Genomic DNA, 21,399 nt, shown 5'->3' on the forward strand with positions numbered 1-21,399 from the left:
CAAACACCCAATTCCCGAGCCAAGAAAAATAACCATTTAATGTTATAATCTCCGACCTTGCCAGGAATCGAACCCGGTGACTTTTGAACCAAACGCGATTACGCTGACCATTCAGCCAAGGAGCCGGACAATACGCTAATTACATGTGATGTCAATGTATCTTAATATATATTAAAGTACAGCCATTCATCAAAGTACTGTTGTTATTCCAACAGGAATCAATTTCCAACTAAACATATCTGATATCATTTAATAAATAAAGCGAAGCAATCCTCAATCCATGACAGAAGCAAACGCAAAAGTGACACTGTTTTCGAATCAGTAACACCAACCCACACACCCACTCCCCGAAGATTGCGACAGGAGCGTTGAATGTTATTAGCAATTTATTGCTGGAAAAGTCAAGGAAGATGATGATGAATTATATTCGCAGTTCATGGACTGAAGAAATATTGAGTTATTACCTGTGTTTTAATGTGTAATATTGTTGTTATTTCTTTCTTTCTTTCTTTCTTAATCCGTTTACCCTCCAGGGTTGTGTCTTGTTTTGAGATTGGAATGAGCATATTAGGGTTGTAGCTAATTATAACATTTGATTTGTAGTCAAAAAGTATTGATCTCTCAATCAGTAAGCCACAGCTCTGTTCCGTGCATATCATCCGTTGAACTAGCCGAGAACACTCATGGTCAGCATACCGGGTGGCCCGCTTGCCTCTTGCGATTTATTTTTATGCAACCCGCCGGTTTACTTCAATTCTGAGGGGAGAAATGTCCATCTTCCTGCTCCGGGCTAATACAACGAGATGGTGTAGTTACGTGCTAGAAGATAGCAGGAATTTTGAGCGCCACTATTAATTCATTATGAGCATCCAGAATGAACCCTTAAAACGAGCACAGATAAGAAGAAGTACGCTACAATAGATGGTTCACACACAGACCAGGGCCGAGCTCGATAGCTGCAGTCGCTTACGTGCGGCCAGTATCCAGAAATCGGAAGATAGTGGGTTCGAGCCCCACTGTCGGCAGCCCTGAAGATGGTTTTCCGTGGTTTCCCATTTTCACACCAGGCAAATGCCGGGGCTGTACCTTAATTAAGGCCACGGCCGCTTCCTTCCACTTCCTAGGCATTTCCTATCCCATCGTCACCATAAGACATATCTGTGTCGGTGCGACGTAAAGCAAAAAACAGACCAGGAACAGGTATTGATAGACTGGGAACTGACCGCTGCATACTAAGCCTCACAAAAGCTCACATGACAGACGCGCGGTGAAGGCTATGATAGTAGACTGAGATCGAAGTTTCGAATCCCACGCACGTAATGTATTTTTTACCACCAATTATTGTGGTTATCCACTGGGTTTGTACCTACAGTACATGGAAGATGTACTATATAATAATTTAAATTCGGATAAAATATTGAATTCGAGGAATAAAGAACAGCATATCTATTTTGAATGAGTACACATTTTCTATTACACACCGTAACCGTATCGGTAATTGGCTGAGGGAATCAAGGTGCATTCTAGCTTTCTTTGGTCGTATGGGAAGGTGTGTTGCATCCTATTGCGCAAGACACCCGACTTTGTGGCACCGTCCCAAGCACTTTGCGGGTTGAAAATCCCCGATGAGATAAAGCTAGCTCAGAAAAGAAGAAAGGGGGAAGACAACATTCTAAACGTCCCGCCCGCTAAAATGGCCGAAATACAGTAATGCCAACTTGCTAACTTGATTTAAAACAGGATATTTAGGGATGACTGCATTAATTAATACGTCAAAGATAAGCAAGTCATTCTTCTTCTTCTTCTTCTTCTTCTGTTTACCCTCCAGGGTTGGATTTTCCCTCGGACTCAACGAGGGTTCCCACATCCACCGCCTCAAGGGTAGTGTCCTGGAGCTTCAGATTCTGGGTCGGGGGATACAACAGGGGAGGATGACAAGTACCTCTCCCAGGCGGCCTCACCTACTATGCTGAACAGGGGTATTGCGGGACGATGGGAAGATTGGAAGGGATAGACAAGGAAGAGGGAAGGAAACGGCCGTGGCCATAAGTTAAGTACCATCCCGGCATTTGCCTGGAGAAGTGGGAAACCACGGAAAACCACGTCCAGGATGGCTGAGGTGGGAATCGAACCCACCTCTACTCATTTGACCTCCCGAGGCTGAATGGACGCCGTTCCAGCCCTCGTACCACTTTTCAAATTTCGTGGCAGAGCCGGGAATCGCACCCAGGCCTCCGGGGGTGGTAGCTAATCACACTAACCACTTCACCACAGAGGTGGACTCAGCAAGCCATACGTGAGCATTTTAGACATCTGATAAAAATATAAAAATTATTATTAAGATTCAGTAACATTAACATTGCGCTGCAGAGGATAAGGTACGCCTTTAAAAAAACTATTAATCTTATCATCGACCGAAATATTTTTCGCATGTGATGATCCGCCATGGAATTACGAGCTACACGTTTTGACCGAATCAACAATGTCAGAAGACGATTAGAACAATAGATATGAACATTGGAGTGGGTACGATTTAACCCCCGCATAGCTAGTTGGGAGTAGTTTACTTAAGGAATCGTCCCGAAGCAGGAGCAGAGATTTACTAACTAGTGTTCGAGGGGAGCAGACCTTGTCGCGAATCAGCAGATATATATTACACTGTTCAAAAAAATTAGGGGAACATGTTTTTGAACGTATGCCTTGTCCACAAAACAATACTTCACACCCAGGTATATTACCTTTATTCTTTACTGTTGAAGTATACAAAAAAACATCGATGGATTCGCATTCATTTTCAGAACATAAACGGAAATATCCGAATAGGGGCGAAAATAAAGTGATAGCAATCCTCCAGGGTGGATTTTTATCACAGGTGGAGAGCTTCAGTATGGTGTATGTCCTCCACGAGCATTTATCACAGCTTGGCACCTACGTGGCACGCTCCGTATAAGTCGACGGAGGTCACGCTGCGGTATCAGGTCCCATTCTTCAATTAGAGCCTGTTCGAGGTCTTGGAGAGTCTGTGGTGGAATAGAACGTTCACGAACACTTGTGTCAATCGTATCCCACACATGCTCGATGGGATTAAGGTCGGAACTCACTGCTGGCCATTCCATCTCTTGAATGTCCAGTTCTCGCAAGACAGCTCTGGCGATGTGCGCTAAATGAGCCCTGGCTTTGTCGTGCATGAGTATGAATTCAGAGCCAACACCGTATGCAGTAACCAACACACGCTGTGGAAGTATCTGCTCGATGTACCCCACAGCGGTAAGATTACCACGGACATCGACAAGATCCGTACAGCCATCAATCCTAATGCCACCCCACACCATCACAGAACCTTGTCCGAATCGGTCGCCTTCCTGAACAACATTTGGCATCACGCTTTAACGTCCATCACGCTGAGTAAGGGGAAATTTGGACTCGTCTGTGAACAACAGAGGTCTCCATTGGCGAAGTTGTCGGTTGAAGTGGGTACGGACAAACGGAAGGCGAGCTGCGTGATGTTGCTGCGTTAAATGGGACATTCAAACAGGACGTATGGGTCGTAAGGACAACTCCCTTAACCTGTTCCTTACTGTATGGTCACACACCGAGACTCCAGTGGCACTCCTGAGGCCTTGATGCAGTTCTCTCGCAGTTGCTGGACGACGTCGCAACGCACAGATGGTCAGATATCGGTCATCCTGTGAGGGTGTCTAGCGTCCACGACCTTGTCCAACCCTCTTTGTGAACTGGCCTGTCTCATTGTAGCGATTCCACAAAAGTTGAGCAACTGACGGAGAGACATTGAGATCCAGAGCAATACGACGAAAAGTCCATCCTCGCTGGATCTTAACGACGGCCCTTGCGACTTGAACCTCGTTAAAATTTCTCATGGGATGTGCTGATTTATGTACAACGTGCTCAAATAACCGCAGTAGTCTGTGTACCTCAGAACAACACACAGACGCACTTCTATTCACTTCGTCTTGAGGTGGCACCTGACAGTTAAATGCATGGCTACGCCTATGGATGGAGTATAACTTTGATTTGACATACCCTGAGTAGCTAAGGTCTCAAGGTAGGCTGTACGACCATTGGAACCCCATCTACCGAATTAACGTTCACATACCAGACGTCACAAAATATGTTCCCCTAATTTTTTGAACTTTGTATTTCGTTTTTGCGGGAGTGATAATGAGTTGTGTCGCGAGGTAGTAATAAGAAACAATTTGTATCTGAGATATATTGTGTACGCATATTATTAGTGAACGGAGAGTGTGGAAATTCCGGTGGTGATGTGAAAACGGTGTGTTAAACAAAGCGGTCATTGAGCGATTGCATTTCAGTATTATCCTTGGAGGCTGTGTATCGCGATGTTAAACGCGAGATAGATTCACATAAACAGTGTTGGAGAGATACTTAGATCTTTGTAAACAGTGTTGGGGGAGTAGGTAGATCTCTATAAACGGTTTCAGAGGAATGAATTACTAGGTTTCGATAAAAGGTATTGGAAAAATAGATCTCTATAAATAGTGGATTGTTATAATCAGTGTAGGAGAAGTGACTAATGTTCTAAAAGCACTGTTTGGGAAAAATTAAATAAATTCCATTCTAACTTCAATAACTACTGTGCAAGTGACGAAGGAAGACGTGGTTAATGGAATATTTGATTGTACTAGCCAGTTCCAGTGGATACCAACTCAAGACCATGGATTTGCAGACGGAGGTCGGAAGAGTAAACTTTAAACCAGTGATCCGTGCTATTAACATGCAGTCCTAAACCATCCACCAGGGGCCTCTTCGAGGCTCTAACCATGGACATCCTAATATTATGATAAGTACACTGATTGGAAGTATTCTGTAGTGATGTAAATGCGGGATTTAATTTCTTGTAAAAATGTTAATAATGTAGGATAGAGTTGTAACAGGTAAAGATGGATGTTTGAAATTAGGGAACAACTTTGAGTTGGTTCGTATTTCATGTGTAGGCTACAGATAACTTAGATAGGGGAGAAATTCGGGAGCATGGTGTTATTTTAAGGTCTACGTAATTCCATTTGATAGTAGTGCATGAGTATGGGTTAAATAATAATATATCTTAGAGTGCTTTAGGTAATGAGGAAAAATTGTTATTTTGTTTAGCATCTCAACCGGTCTCTTTTTCTCTCCTCTGTATTTGGGGCATTTTACTTCATGCTTTTAATGCATAAAGACAGGGTCATCTATATGCCTACGCTGGTAGTTATGTAAATATGTGTGATAGCAAAGCACTCTGATTTAAAATAAATTTTTCATGTTCGTAGAATAGTATAATTGGCTGTATGAATACCGTGTGATGTGTGACATGTCTGGAGCTCGATTACATTTTCCTCCAAATTAGATAGGGAATTTTCTTCATGCGGATAATCTTTTCGTACACCGTTAATAATGGCCACGTTAAGAATCTTAATGATGTGTTGTTTATAGGTTAGAAGAAAACCTTGTGTTTATTTTCTATGCGTTCGGTAAGTTTTGAACACGGGCCCCTCACGATTAAATTCTGTGGATTGTTAGGATAAATGAAGGTTTAACGAGATGAAAGGTAAGCGTATAAGTAAGGTACGTAAGAATAATTGTATCAATTGCGGTTGAAATGAAGACTACACCAATGTTTTTTGAGGCTTCAGAATGCTGCGGATTTAAATAGGGATCTGTGTTTATAAAGGGGCAGTTATCGAATAACAGATGGAATATGCCGGAGGGAGGGAGACCTCTCTGCTCGTCTCGTTTTAGGACAAGCTCCACAGAAAGGTATGAAGATGTAAGACCTTACCATGAAAAGAACAGAGCCCGTAGTTAACAGATTGAGGTATTCCCAATTAAATATTATGTTCGATTTGGTGTGGAATATTATTTATTTGTGATACTGAGTTATCCATGGAAGTCAGAGGTGAAAGAAGGTGCGGGCTGGAATGGGTCTAACTACAAGTCCGAAAGATGAATTTAAAATTTAAATAAAGGTTATATTTTCAATAGACCACAAGAGTTAACAAACGTTTACATAGAATTTGAAAACTTAACAAGTCAATCAGGTACAAGACCAGAAAATCAAGGATTTAGAGACAAATTAATGATCTGGGCTTCAAGTCCCACCTTTTACAATCTCTGAGCTCTCAGCTCACAACCACAAAATACCAAAGGGCAGAAAACCCCTAATTACATGGAGCTCTTGCTCCCGCTTAGTAATGTCAAGCCTCCTAGAGGCACCTTCCAACATACCAGAAAGAGCTGACCTGCTCTCAATTTTACAAGCCTATCAGAGGCCACAACAAACTTTACTCCTAACTGCTCTCAAGGCACACTTACAGTGAAACAGGGGTATCTTGTACCCAACCTACAGGGCCTTCGCATGAAGAAAAAGAAAAAAAGCAGGTTAAGTTACTGGCCCAAAGTACAGAGAGGACTGGAGGCGTGAACTTGCACTCCTACATACACATTTTAAAACCTACGTGGCGCTAGGCCGATCACACAGGGGCTAATCCCAATCTATGGAGGTGACTAGTATACCAGATAAATTTAACACATTAAGAAGGAAAAGAAAAACGGTTATGAAAACATAGTCACCTCAAATTCAGAAATGAAGAGGAGCTCGAGAGGGTAAAGCACTCTCTATCCCTGCTTTACAGTTAAGGAGATTGTAGTTTTTACATAGAGTTAAAAAAGACTTACATTTTAAGGGGCACTGGGAGTGAGTTTTCTAATTTCTTTAGTTATTATCCTATTTTAATATAATTCGGTACACTACATTTGTGAGTTATTATATACCATACAACAAAGTTTTTTACTCCTACCTTTAATAGCTTTTGAGATATTGATAAAACATTATTCGAATTACGCAACTTTTCAAAATACCCCCTGCATAATACTAAGAAAGTTAGTACAATTATTACATTATTTTCTGATGTGTTGTTCCTGTACAAATTAATGTAAGCAATCATTTTAACAGTTTTATATTACTTACTGTGATATAGTAAATTTTCTGATACAACTTTTTTTCTCAAAATAATAATATTTTTAAGTTTGGAATGTTTTTCTGAGCAATCCACTTGTTCAACAGCAAAACTAATGCTTTCCATTGTAGAACATGCATCAAAGGACACACATAAGAATTTACAGCTCATTTGCACTGCAAGGAGGAAATTTTATCTTCAAAAATAGAAATAGGAGAAAAATGCATTTTTATGAAAACAAGCAGTTTTTACACTATGTCAGCTTACCTTATCAACTAGAAATGCCCTGCACTATAAGTAACACCTTCCTTCTTCTTGTTTACAGCCTCCTTTTTCAGTTTCTGAACCTTTGTTTTGCGGCGGGCTGTTTTTCTCTTTTGAGAGGCTGACCGGGCACTTTCATAAATCCTGCGACTATCACGTTTCTTCACAATTTCTTGTGTTGCATGAGGGACTTTTCCTGAAGACCTGAGTTCAGTTGCACCAGTGCATCCCATATTGAATTCTGCTACTGCATTACAAACATCAATACTCAGTCTTTTCTGCGAGATGAAAATCTCTTTCGGACACTTCCGCCATATTAGAGAATGCAAACACTCATTCTGATTTCGTGTTGCTCCTCGAACACATCGGGACAATAACTCATCAGATGCCAGTCTCTGATAGACTGGAATTATTTTTAGTACTAATGGGTCTGATAACTTGATGGACATTTTATCATGGCTCTGCGGCTTTATGCCTTGTGCCATACTTTTATTATAGAAGCACCAGCCTTTGGGACATTTGCCATGCTGTGGTTTCACATCTGTTGAGATGTAATGACTGAGAGTGGCATATATGGCTCTTTTCATGTCTCCTACACTAGGAATATGATTAACAATTGCATTTCTGTAGTATCTGGTAAGTTGTTTTTTTTTGCTAGGGGCTTTACGTCGCACCGACACAGATAGGTCTTATGGCGACGATGGGATAGGAAAGGCCTAGGAGTTGGAAGGAAGCGGCCGTGGCCTTAATTAAGGTACAGCCCCAGCATTTGCCTGGTGTGAAAATGGGAAACCACGGAAAACCATCTTCAGGGCTGCCGATAGTGGGATTCGAACCTACTATCTCCCGGATGCAAGCTCACAGCCGCGCGCCTCTACGCGCACGGCCAACTCGCCCGGTGGTAAGTTTTGTAATGACAGCAGTGGTAAGAGCTCCTGTTCCATGACAACCTAGCTGTACCTCTTTTTTTTTTTCTTCCATGACTGCACTACCTGTCTCAAGCCTGTACCCATTCTCATTGCAACATGGTTGATACATTCCTCCTTCTTGAGTGTTACCTCACTACCATAAACATTTTCACTCACAAGATGTTTGAAAGTTTTAGAGTCACCGTCTGAGAGTATTGTAGTATAGCGCATCTTACAATGAGAAATGGAACGCAAATCTATCAGAAGAGGGCGTTTAAAGATCCATGCACCCTACATTTAAAACCTGTGATAGCCCTTTAAAAATGGTGGAGTGCCGAAAAAAATATCACTAATCGTTCCGCAAAGGTTAGAGGCGTATTTATAATGAAAAATCAGAACATCAATTTTTCGACAATTTTTGGATAAATTTCACTCCCCGTGTCCCTTAAAGAGATGGGTTACATATTAAAGGTTTCGAACCCTACCCGAGAGTTAAACTGCTGAGCTAGCAAGAAATACAGATGTTAAAAGGCCATTACCTTGTTGAAGAACTGCTGCCTGAAAAACGAGGCGCTTCCCGCCCCCTGCTACATATTCACACATTGAGAAAGATGTTATAAGAGTGGCGCGGAGAAAAGAAAATCAGCAGTTTTTATACCCTCGTGGAAAATTCGAGACCTTTCAGGAATGAGTAGACACACCCACTCAATTTTTATTTGGTAGACTAAGAGTTACACATGGAAATTCAAAGAGAAAAGCTATGATTGGAGGAAAATTAATTACAGAAATTATTGATTGGCTAAATTCAAAACAGGCGGAAGGAAAGGATTAATATTGCCAACCTACAAACCACAGAACAAAATTTAGTAAAGACAAAACTTACGAATACAACATTTCTCCAAGAAGGTTCATTCCTTTACACCAGAGTTCGTTATCATAGTTTTTGGTAGAGACATCTCTTAGAGAATGTCCACACTTCTTGATCAATGAAAAACAAACCGCAAATCAAAAACACACAGTGACATCTTCTGATAACCAGTAGAGTTAGTTCAGTTGTTAAAGTTCCGGGTTTCTCCAGTAGAGAAGTTTCAATTGGCGCAAGATTAGAACTTGCGTCGTAGAGGTGTACTGCCCGGTACAATTTGAACGCCAGATTAAAATAAAGTCTTCTACCTTCTATAAAATGAATAGGTAGGGATTTCAGTGACCCGATTCTGGTGACATGCAGAAGAATATCCGTTCGAGTGCCAAGGCAAACCCAGAATTTTCGTCACACACAGTTTTCCATGAAATGCAGCCATCTACGTTTTTTCTGGATTGCGTACATATGTTTATTTTATGATGTCCTTTCACAAATATTTTCTTCCTGTGTGTGTGTGTGTGTGTGTGTGTGTGTGTGTGTGTGTGTGTGTGTGTGTGTGTGTGTGTGTGTGTGTGTGTGTGTGTGTGTGTGTGTGTGTGTGTGTGTGTGTGTGTGTGTGTGTGTGTGTGTGTGTGTGTGTGTGTGTGTGTGTGTGTGTGTGTGTGTGTGTGTGTGTGTGTGTGTGTGTGTCAGACTTTGAAAGCGGGTTCTGTCCCGTTATTTGGGTTGTTCTGTGCGATGTGGGTTCGAATGCCGGGCGTAACATCTGTTTATTTTATGTTGTCTATTGTGTCTTGTCCATGTGTATTTGCATTTTATGGCGATATTTACGATTTTTAACATTTCGTTGGGCGACCACTCAAAGTTGGCTCCAGAATTCGAGAGTATAGAATGTTTTCTTCTAATGTAGAAGGAATAGGTTAATGATAAATCACCACACTTACAAATAAATACATGTATTAGGGAATATTTCAAATTAGTGGTCAAGGATTCGATGTGCTTATCGTATGATCCACAAATATAAGACAGATCATTAATCGAACATTGAGCGGACTCATACCTCCGATTTTATAGTTATTTTGGCAGACATGTATAGCATTATATTCAGGATTACAATTTTGTGTGTGTTTTACGGAGAGTGATTAGATATAGTCAAAAATATATTTTTTGCCATTCTCATTTGCCGAAGTCTTGATAGCGTCCTTATTTTTCCCCGTTCTGGTATGTCTATAATTTACTATTATAATTTTATTTTTGCCCCGAACCCACCAAGCTCCCTGAGGCCGGATGTTGTAACTACAGGAAAAGAGGGATGTGCGGTCGATCCTCGCACGGTCTGAAGGGTATTTTTCCACCCATCAGTTTGTATATTTTCCAGATGAGGTGACATTTGACTCCTGACCCAAAAGGTCCCTTACGTTATAGCAGTATGGCATATGGTCGCTATACCATCTCTCCTGTCAATCGTAATCTTTCGGCTGTACTGGGAATCGAAATCAGGCCTCCGAGGAGGGCAGCTAATCGATACTCATTGGTTTCAGATTTCAATGATTATTAAGTTAAATGTCACACAGGTCAAAAAATACACTATCACTGCTTTGTTTGTCAAATCTCTGTCACTGACCGCATATAATTCATTCATGCTACTGACCTTCAACTTTTCTATCCGACTTTCCCTCCTTAACTATATTTTCCTTCTGATTCCGGCAAGGATTTATAAGGCCTAAGGATTTTTTTCACGAATTTGGTGGTCCTTCCCTTGGTTTACCGAAGGTTCCAAGCCTTCCTCTGACCCTCCTGTGAGTCGGGGAGGTTGAATACATCCACAGTATCTCCATCGTGTTGTAAGGGGAGACCAAAATGCGTAGACCCCAAGAGGGCTTGCAACTTGGGAGCATAGGTCGGTCACCATGCGATCCCTATCTGAGAATGGCATTGCTTGGTCAATTCTTGTTATCTTCCGACCTTGACTGACTTAGAGTAGGTTTTCAAGGCGTAGGAAGCATTTCATTTCCACGCCCTTCGTGTCCCTACCCTTTTTTTTCCTACACCATAATCTCTCATCACTTATTCCACTTTTTCCTTTGATTAGTGGTAAGGGAGTATGGAAGTGAGATACAATTAATATGTACTCAATACCGGGTATATAGGTACAAGTTAAACAACATCCTCTGTAGTTACCTCTTAGAAGATGTTCACTCCTTAAATTAACTCGGTATTGAGGAGCGTAGGATTGCACGGAAGTGAAACATGGACGATAACTAGCTTAGAAAGAAAGAGAATAGAAGATTTTGAAATGTGGTGTTACAGAAAAATATTGAAGGTGAGATGGGTAGATCGAATCACAAATGAAGTGATACTGAATCAAATTTTTGAAAGGGGTATGATTTGGCGAAATTTGACCAGAAGAGATAGAATGACGGAGTCTTGTTCAGTTAGTTTTTGAGGAAAACGTAGAGGAAAAAACGGCAAGGAGAGACCGAGGTATGAATATAACAAACAGTAAATATAGTTGTGTACAAATAAAAAGGTTAGCACAGGATAGGGTGGCATGGAGGGCTGCATGAAATCGGTGTATGGACTGATGACCCAAAGACATTCAGAATGAATATCAAACACACAGTGAACTTACGAGAATTAACGTAATCACTGCAACAATACAATTAAGCAACTTTAGCTGTAGTCATCACATAGATGGGTGACCACTTATACACACGTCACGGTGCCTCTCTGAAACAGTAGTACTAGTACTCTTCAATTAATTACAATTACTGTAATCACCGAGATCCTCCAATGCAGACTCCGAAATGGTCGCCTATAGGAAACAATAATATGTATCCTCATTGCGCCTGCGAAAACCGGGATGTTGTAATTTTGGGAGAGAAATACTGACCCGCAGCACAAATATCATGAAGGACGTGAATTATTTGAATTTACTCGCACATAATTGAACCATAGATCATAGAAATTTACGAGCCAAAGTTCTACGCTGAAATATTTTACATAGCGGTTTTCGCGGACGCAACGATGTTGTCATACTTGAATACCGAAAGTGGAGCCCGACTCCTTGGATGAAGGGTCAGGATACTGGCGTTCGGTTCAGAGGAACTTTGGTTCGATTACTGGATGGGACGGGGTTTCTAGTTGCGTAGAGTTAATTCCTCTGTCTATGGGACTAGGTATGTATATACCCGTAATATTAAAAGAAGCTTTTTGACAGATAGGACTGGGGGGAGGAGCATTGTTCGTGATATTACACGATGTTGCCTGCATACATTTCTCCTTCCCCTCACTTGTTCGTTCGATCAGACCGCTGTGTTATGTTGTACCTAACTCAGAAGTGACAGTTTTAGCAGCTCAAAGCAACACGAGTCGGTCAGCAGGCTTAACTCTATGGCAACCGTAGTATGTGCACCCACGTTTCCATGGCAACAAGTCCCCCCTACTCCCTTCTCTCCACCCAGGAAGGCAATAAACGGACCCCCTCCTGTGGGTGGGGGACGCATGGCGAAGAATACACCCACGGTATCCCCTGCCTGTCGTAAGAGGCGACTAAAAGGGGCAACCAAGGGATGATCGAATTAGGACCATGAGACTAATTGCAATTAGTACCATCACGCAGGGAACACCATGCGTCGCTTTTACTTGCGCGTAGTACCACTATGTTAGGTACACAACGGTTTGTGGTTAGTAGCGACAGTGTGTGCTTCCGGCTGGCTTTTACAGTACCTGTGATTAGTACCACTATATGAGCGACACCATGGGTCTGATTTGCCTATGATTAGTACCCACTATGTGAGGAACACCACGAGACAGTACGTGTCCCTGTGGTTAGTACACTTATGTGAGGAACACCATAGGTTTGCGATGCCTGCAAATGGCACCGCAATGTGTGAAACACCATAGGTCTGTGTTACATGTGCGCGTTACATCACTTGTGAGTAGTATCATAATATGTGGAATACCGCGAGTCTACGCTACTTTTTATTAGTACCGAAACATGACAAATACCATGGTTCTACTTTCCTAGCGATAAGTACCATTATGAGGGGCCGATGACCTGGATTTTGGACCCTTTTAGACTACAAGCATCATCGATTCAGCATTGTGCTTTAGAAGCAGCCCCTTGGTCAGCAATACTATTGTTTAACGCTAGTTACTGGGAATGTGGGCCATTGCATATCGGATCCACTGATTGTTTTAAATTCATATCCATCCATTCATTATCCGTCCTCATGTTTTGAATCCTGGTCATTGGAGGATTTTGGACTTTTAAATTGTCATTACATTTCGCCTCATTTCATACCATTAGGGGCCGATGACCCAGATGTTAGTCCCCTTTAAACAACAAGTATCATCATCATCATCATCATCATCATCATCATCATCATCAATAAACGGACTCCCTCTAAGAACTGTCAGAAATAATCTTTTAATATTACGACTATACACACAATACTGCCAAGAGAAACCGCAATAGTGATCACATCCCTCCACATACGGTTGGCGTCAGGAAGGCCATCCGGCCGTAATGGAGACCCAAACTCACATCAATTTCAGACTCGAATCAAACTGGAGAAAATAGTAATAATAAGAAGAAGCTGGAAGAGGAGCACATTTTATACTGGATCTGTAAGCCATCTTCATCTGATTATTATTAAGATGGTATGATTGTCGCTTGATATTTTCTTAAGGCGAGTCATGACAAACTTGGAACTTCTGCTATTTACCACTTATCACAACCAAATTTGAAACACAAGCACATATTAATAAGATATAGTCCCATACAAAATTTGGAATTGATTAGTTAAAGTGTTGTGAAGTTATTAATAATTTTTATTTTACATGGCAAGTGCTCCTTGCAGCAGAGTTTCCATTATTTTTTAACTATAATTTGGCAGACTTGTCAAAATACTCTTAGGCTTAATAATAACTCTGGGTTTTGCAGTCAGTTATAAACTAATGGAGATACACAGCGTGATTCAGCTTAGTTGTCCACCTTAAATATCCTCTGATCCGCTAAAGTTATCGTCGCTGCAGCAGCAAACACCTCATATCCCACAATGCTCTTCCTATCCATTATGCTCCGTAAGACTGGTCACGCCTCCCAACCACCTATGGATATGCAGTCCATTAGAACAATGTTCATTTGCCTTAATTTTCCTATGCTGTTATGTGAAGGAAAATGAACCTTAAGTTCCTTACACTGTAGGAGTGTGTAAATACATTACAAACATACATTCCTACAGCGCGGTACAGTAAGGTTCAACTTCTCTTACAAATGGGCATACGAAAGTGGTGGAAAATTGAATTACACATTTTTTTATACTTCAGATTGACGACGGTCAATTAGAACGCATTTCATAGGCTCCAGTGGTGGAAAGCTAAATTACAACTGTTTACAGTACTTATTCAAGATAATACTGCTCCGGGCCGATAACAACTTGTTCGGGTACGGTTTAACTCTTTTCAGTACATTTTTAAAAAATACAGATTTGTTCCAGGCCGAAAAGAACGGAATCGTGTGTTCAGCTTTTATTCTGCGCAGGTTGGTAATACAATCTGGTTATTACGATTGATGGCAATGGCGCCATATGCAACATTACGTTAGCCAATAGAAATGCTAGTTCGTACTTCAGGAACACACAAAGGCGACTGTTGCTTTCAATTAGATCATAAGAGTAAATGTACATCTGGGGGTGGGATAGTGGTTCCAGGGCATCGCAATGAACACATCTCCCTTGCAAAAGCATTTCCAATTAACATTTCTAATTCATATTAATGTTACTAAGGTTAGAAGTTGTCGGCTTAAGTTTTACCAGCAATCACCACCACAACCATCACCACTTCTCTGATGAATCCAAAAAAATTCTACTAAATAATCAGTGGCGGCTCGTAATATAGGAACTGAGGGGGTGACGCAGATGAGAGCAGAACTAAATAAATAAATAAATAAATAAATAAATAAATAAATAAATAACCTCACGAGGCGCCACTGAACATTTACGATATTTGGAGACGCCAAAGTGCCGGAATTTTGTCCTGCAGGAGTAATTTTACGCGCCAGTATATTTTCAGACACGAGGCTGACGTATCTGAGCACCTTGAAATATTACCGGATGAGCCGGTTTCGAACCTGCCAACTTGAGCTGAGACGACCGGCGCTCTACCGTCTGAAGTACACAGCCTGACATTATTATTATCACTATCTAGATCGTTTATCTTTACAACACAGAAATGTGAACTGCAATGCACAGAATAGAGTACTTTGTATAGTAAATAGTTAACTGAATACACTAAGTACATTGTACAGTAAATAATGAACACTGAATTAAAGAAAGCAACATCATTCGGACGGTTTTCATCCTTACGAAGAAACTACTAAATATAACGAATAAAGTGTTGGATTTATAAATACAGTGGAACCTCGATATCTCGAATCACCTCGAGAGCTAAATTTTATATCGAGATATCGAAATTTCGAGCTATAGAGAATACCATTTTTGACGATTCATAGCAAATAATTGAATCATATGTATCTCAACATCATCATCATCATCATCATCATCATTTGTTTACCCTCCAGGTTCGGTTTTCCCCTCGGACTTAGCGAGGGATCCCACCTCTACCGCCTCAAGGGCAGTGTCCTGGAGCTTCAGACTCTTGGTCGGGGGATACAACTGGGGAGTATGACCAGTACCTCGCCCAGGCGGCCTCACCTGCTATGCTGAACAGGAGCATTGTGGAGGGATGGGAAGATTGGAAGGGATAGGCAAGCAAGAGGGAAGGAAGCGGCCGTGGCCTTAAGTTAGGTACCATCCCGGCATTCGCCTGGAGGAGAAGTGGGAAACCACGGAAAACCACTTGCAGGATGGCTGAGGTGGGAATCGAACCCACCTCTACTCAGTTGACCTCCCGAGGCTGAGTGGACCCCGTTCCAGCCCTCGTACCACTTTTCAAATTTCGTGGCAGAGCCGGGAATCGAACCCGGACCTCCGGGGGTGGCAGCTAATCACGCTAACCACTACACCACAGAGGCGGACATCATATGTATCTACGGGTTTATACTGTATACATTTTTTAACAGTATTTATAAATATACAAACAAACTTTATGTTACGGGATCACTTTAATTATGTCCGGCTCCATGGCTAAATTGTTATCGTGCTGGCTTTTGGTCAAAGGGGTCCCGGGTTCGATTCCCTGCAAGGTCGGGAATTTTAACCATCATTGGTTAATTTCTGTGGCACGGGGCCTGGGTGTATGTGTTGTCTTCATCATCATTTCATCCTCATCACAACGCGCAGGTCGCCTACGGGAGTCAAATCGAAAGACCTGCACCTGGCGAGCCGAACATGTCCTCGGACACTCCCGGCACTAAAACCCATACGCCATTTCATTTCATTTCACTTTAATTATAACCCCTCCTACAGTAACTTTTTAGAAGACAGGATACAGTACACACGGTAGTGAAACAAGAAACATACCTTGGTTAACATCTTTAGAAAAAATCCGTAATCTCTTCTGTTTGTTACTTTCCTCCCTTCAAGTTGAAATTTCTCGTCAATACCACGCAGCCGAAATTTGTAAATGGAGCTTGTCATCCGCGACTTCGGGGGTTGCTTTCGTACGTGACCGGTAATTAATTCACACCAGAGAAACAGCGAGGCTTCGCCGATTTCCCGATCATTAGAAATTTTAGTTTTTCGGTACTCGTCATATTAGCTCCCAGCATCACTGTAAACCATTCTTTACTTGTTAACTGTTCCTTACCAAACAGATGTGCCGTATTGCACAGTTAATGTTGCACAAAATTCGAGTTACAGAGTATTTTTTTGCTTCAAGGGAGGAAATGTTTGCTTTGAGAATTCGAGAAATTCGTGTTACCGAATTTCGAGTAGGACAGAAATAAATACACGTGAAGAATTGTACAAACGGCCGGTAAATTTAAGTTACTTCGAGATACTAAAAATTCGAGTAATGGAGGTTCGAGATATCGAGATTCGACTGTATTACACACCGCACTCGCACTTGCTTTTGCAATTACTTACACACTGACTACAAATAGTACCGTTAGAAACCCTCAGTCCTCTGTCCCCCACAGTGTCAGCAGTGAGTTCCGGAAACATCGAGCTTGTGACCGAGGCCCCTATAATATTCGCAGTGTTCTCCCTCGTCCACATGCCCAGCGGAAAGGTGTCCTTATACATTTCTCATTCAGACACAGCCCGGCTGCTGCATTTAGCACTGGGACTAGCAGGGTAAAAGCATATGGAACATGCAATTGGCTGTATTTATGCCATGATGACATAAATACCTTAATTTCGATTTCTCATTTTCTTAAGTTTCTAGCTGAAAGCAGGGAGGCTCATTGACTGACTGACTGACTGACTGACTGACTGACTGACTGACTGATTCATCATCGCCTAGCCAAAACTACTGGACATAAAGAAATGAAATTTTGGGTATACATTCATATTAAGATGTAGGTGCTCGCTAAGGGAGGAGTTTTGGATATTCCGTCGCTACGGGGGTGAAAGGGGGGGGTGAATTTTTAAAATGAGGTTATCTATATCTCAAAAACTGAAAAGTTTACAAATGTAAAAATTGGTATTTGGAATCCTCTTTGAAAATAAAGAAACACGTATTTTTTTTCGAAAAATCCCATTGAGAGGGGTAAAAATGGGGGAAAAGAGGTTGAACACCTTTTATGAGGAGACTTACATCTCAAAAACTGAAGATGTTACAGAAATGAAAATTGAAATTTGGAATCTCCTTTAAAAATAAAGAAACACGTATTTTTGTGTTTTGGCATAATGCGATGAATAGGCGGTGAACAGGAGAGACTAAGGGGTGAATTTTTCAAAAGATTATCTCCAAATTATCTCAGACTGGTAACATATTACAGATTTGAAAACTGGTATTTGGGATTCCCTGTAAAACTAAAGAAACATAAATACTTTTTTCGGAAAATCCACTTAAAGGGAACTGAAAAAGGGGGTGAATTTTTAAAAGCGTATCTACAGTATATCTCGAAAACTTAACATGTTGCAGACATGAAAACTGGTATTTGGAATCTCCTTTAAAAATAAGGGAACACGTATTCTTTGGTTTTCGGAAAAGAACCTTAACGGGAGGGGGGGTAAAAGGATTGGAAAATTAGTTGAATTATTTGTATGAATGTATACATACCAAAAAGTTAAAGATGTTAAAAACGTGAAAACTGGTATTTGGAATCTCCTTTAAAAATAAATAAACATGCATTTTTTGGGTGGGAGGAACCAACTTAACGGGCGGGGGTGGAGTGATAAAGGAGTTGAATTCCTTTTATGAGGGTACTTATATCTCAAAAACTGAAGATGTTACAGACATGAAAATTTGCATTTGGAATTTTATTTCAAACTAAAGGAACACGTAATCCTTTGTCTTTGGAAAATCCACTTAAGGGGGGAAGTGAAAGAATTACAAAATTAGTTTAATACTTTGTATGAGGATACTTATATCCCAAAAACTAAAGATGTTACAAACGTGAAAATTAGTATTTGGAATCTCCTTTAAAAATAAAGAAACACGCATTTTGCGGGGGCGGGGGGATCAACTTGGGGGCGGGGTCGGTGAAAAAGGAGTTTAATTCTTTTTTTTTATGAGGATACATATATCTCAAAACTGAAGATGTTGCAGTAGCGATAATTGGCATCTGGAAGTTCCTTTATAAACAAGGAAACAAGTTTTTTTTTTTGTTTTCGGAAAATTCACTTAAGGGGGAGGGTGAAAGGAAGTGAAAAATGTAATTCTTTTTTATGGAGAAACTTATGTCTCAAAAACTTAATGTTGCACACGTGAAAATTTTTACTTGGAATCATCTTAAAAAAAAGTAACACGCATTTTGGTGGTGGTGGTGGTGGAGGGAATCAACTTAACGGGCTGGGGTGAAAAAGGAGTTGAATTCTTTTTATGAGGATACTTATATCTCAAAAACTGAAGATGTTAGAGTCATGAACATTTATATTTGGAATCTTCCTTCAAAGTAAAGAAACACGTGTTCTTTTGTCTATGGAAAATCCACTTAAGGGGGTGAATGAATTGAAAAACTAGTTGAATTCTTTGTGTGAGGATACTTATATCTCAAAAATTAAAAATTTTGTCCGGCTCCATGGCTAAATGGTTAGCGTGCTGGCCTTTGGTCGTAGGGGCCCCGGGTTCGATTCCCGGCAGGGTCGGGAATTTTAACCATCATTGGTTAATTTCCCTGGCACGGGGGCTGGGTGAATGTGTTGTCTTCATCATCATTCCATCCTCATCACGAAGCGCAGGTCGCCTAAGGGAGTCACATCAAAAGACCTGCACCTGGCGAGCTGAACTCGTCCTAGGATCTCCCGGAACTAAAAGACATACGCCATTTTATTTCAACTTAACATGTTAAAGACGTGAACATTGGTATTTGGAATCTCATTTAAAAATAGATACAGGCACTTCTGGGGGGGGGGGAATCAACTTAACGGGTAGGAAGGGGGTGAAAACGCAGTTGATTTACTTTCATGGGTATAATTATATCTCAAAAACTGAAGCTGTTACAGACGTGAAAGTTGGTATTTTGAATTTCCTTTCAAATTAAAGAAACACGTATTTTTTGTTTTCGGAAAGTCCACTTAAGGCGGGAGAGGGGTGGAAAGAATTGAGGAACATGAAGCTGAATAATTCTTATGAGTACGCATTTATCTCAAAAACTGACGGTGTTACTGACGTACAGGCTTGAAAACTGGTATTTGAATATCCTTTAAAAATATTTAAACACGTTTTTTTTTTTTCTTCCTGAAAATCCAATTGAGGGGCTGAAAAGAATTGGAAAAGCACATGAATTTTTAAAATGAGTACCGGTATATCTACATTATATGTCGTCCGGCTCCATGGCTAAATGTTTAGCGTGCTGGCCTTTGGTCACAGGGGTCCCGGGTTCGATTACTGGCAGTGTTAGGAATTTTATCCATTATTGGTTAAATTCCCTGGCACGGGGCAGGGTGCATGTGTTGTCTTCATCATCATTTCAGCCTCATCACGACGCGCAGGTCGCCTACGGGAGTCAAATCAAAAGACCTGCACCTGGCGAGCCTAACCCGTCCTGGGATCTGCCGGCACTAAAACCCATACGCCATTTCATTTTACATTATATGTCAAAAACTTAACATGCTAGGGACAAGAAACTTAGTATTTGGAAAGTCCTTTAAAAACACAGGAACCTGTACCTTTTTGTTTACGGAGAGGGCACTTAACAGGGGATGAGAAGTAGTGAAAAATAGTTGAATTATTTTTTATGAGGATACTCATATCTTAAAGACTGAAAATGTTACAGACGGGAAAAAATTGATATTTGGAATCTCCTATAAAAATAAGGATACATGTATTTTTGTTTTCGGAAAATACACTTAGATGGGGTAGGGGAAGGACTGATCAAGGGGTTGAATACTTTTTACGGGGATACTTATGTATATCTCAAGAACTGAATATGTTACAGATGTGGGAATAGGTATTTGGAATCTCCTTTACAAATATGGAAACATGTATTTATTTTTTGACTTGAGAGAAGACTGTTTCTCGCATGTACATTTCTATGTCGCATGGTCGTCTTAGCCCGAAAAGGCAATACCAAAAACATGGTTTAAAAAGAATTTCTGGGGTAAATGAAACTCAATTTTTGGGTGAGTTTTTATACTTTAGGAATTTTCAGATAGTCTCTTAGCACAATGCCGAGGAACGATTACTCTGATCAAATTACGAAATCCACGCGAACGAAGCCGCGGGTAATTGCTAGTATCTTATAAGAGGAAGTGGGGGTAAGGGCACGTGACCCTGTGCCCTTAAAGAGCAGCCACCACTGTAAAAAATTATTACAACTCTGTTCGCAACGTGAACATGCTAAGAGAATACAGTACCTGGTGTCCACTTGAACTTGTACGTGTGAAAGTCTTCGTTCCATCCTTCGTCGTTCTCCCCACTCTTGGTTTTCTTCCTGAGGCACAGCGAGCGATCAGGCTCCTCTGCACTTAAGATGAGACCACCCAGCAGCAGCTTGGACCCTATATCTTCACCGTCACTGGTTAGCAGCTGAGCGTTGCCACGTGACATGGCGATTACCATACGGCCAGAGCTGTAAAACGGGCCGTAGAACTTCTCCTGAGGTTCGAGCCAAATCTCTGAAACAGACAACAAAAGGATACTACTACTACTACTACTACTACTACTACTACTACTACTAATAATAATAATAATAATAATAATAATGTCCGCCTCTGTGGTGTAGTGGTTAGTGTGATTAGCTGCCACCCCCAGAGGCCCGGGATCGATTTCGGGTTCTGCCACGAGGTACGAGGGCTCAGCCATCCTCGAAGTGGTT

General features: G+C 41.1%; 1 protein-coding gene across 1 annotated transcript in view; it reads right to left on the reverse strand.

Annotated features, from left to right (window-relative positions):
- LOC136873944 (beta-1,3-glucan-binding protein) overlaps positions 1-21,399 on the reverse strand; it is a 243,305-nt gene that overhangs the window by 50,558 nt on the left and 171,348 nt on the right. The window contains exon 6 of the mRNA XM_067147324.2: positions 20,939-21,199. Within this exon, the coding sequence (XP_067003425.2) occupies positions 20,939-21,199 (261 nt within the window). The remainder of the gene's footprint in view (positions 1-20,938; positions 21,200-21,399) is intronic.

The sequence above is a fragment of the Anabrus simplex genome, chromosome 1 (assembly GCF_040414725.1).
Source record: "Anabrus simplex isolate iqAnaSimp1 chromosome 1, ASM4041472v1, whole genome shotgun sequence".
In the NCBI taxonomy this organism is placed as follows: Eukaryota; Metazoa; Arthropoda; class Insecta; order Orthoptera; family Tettigoniidae; genus Anabrus; species Anabrus simplex.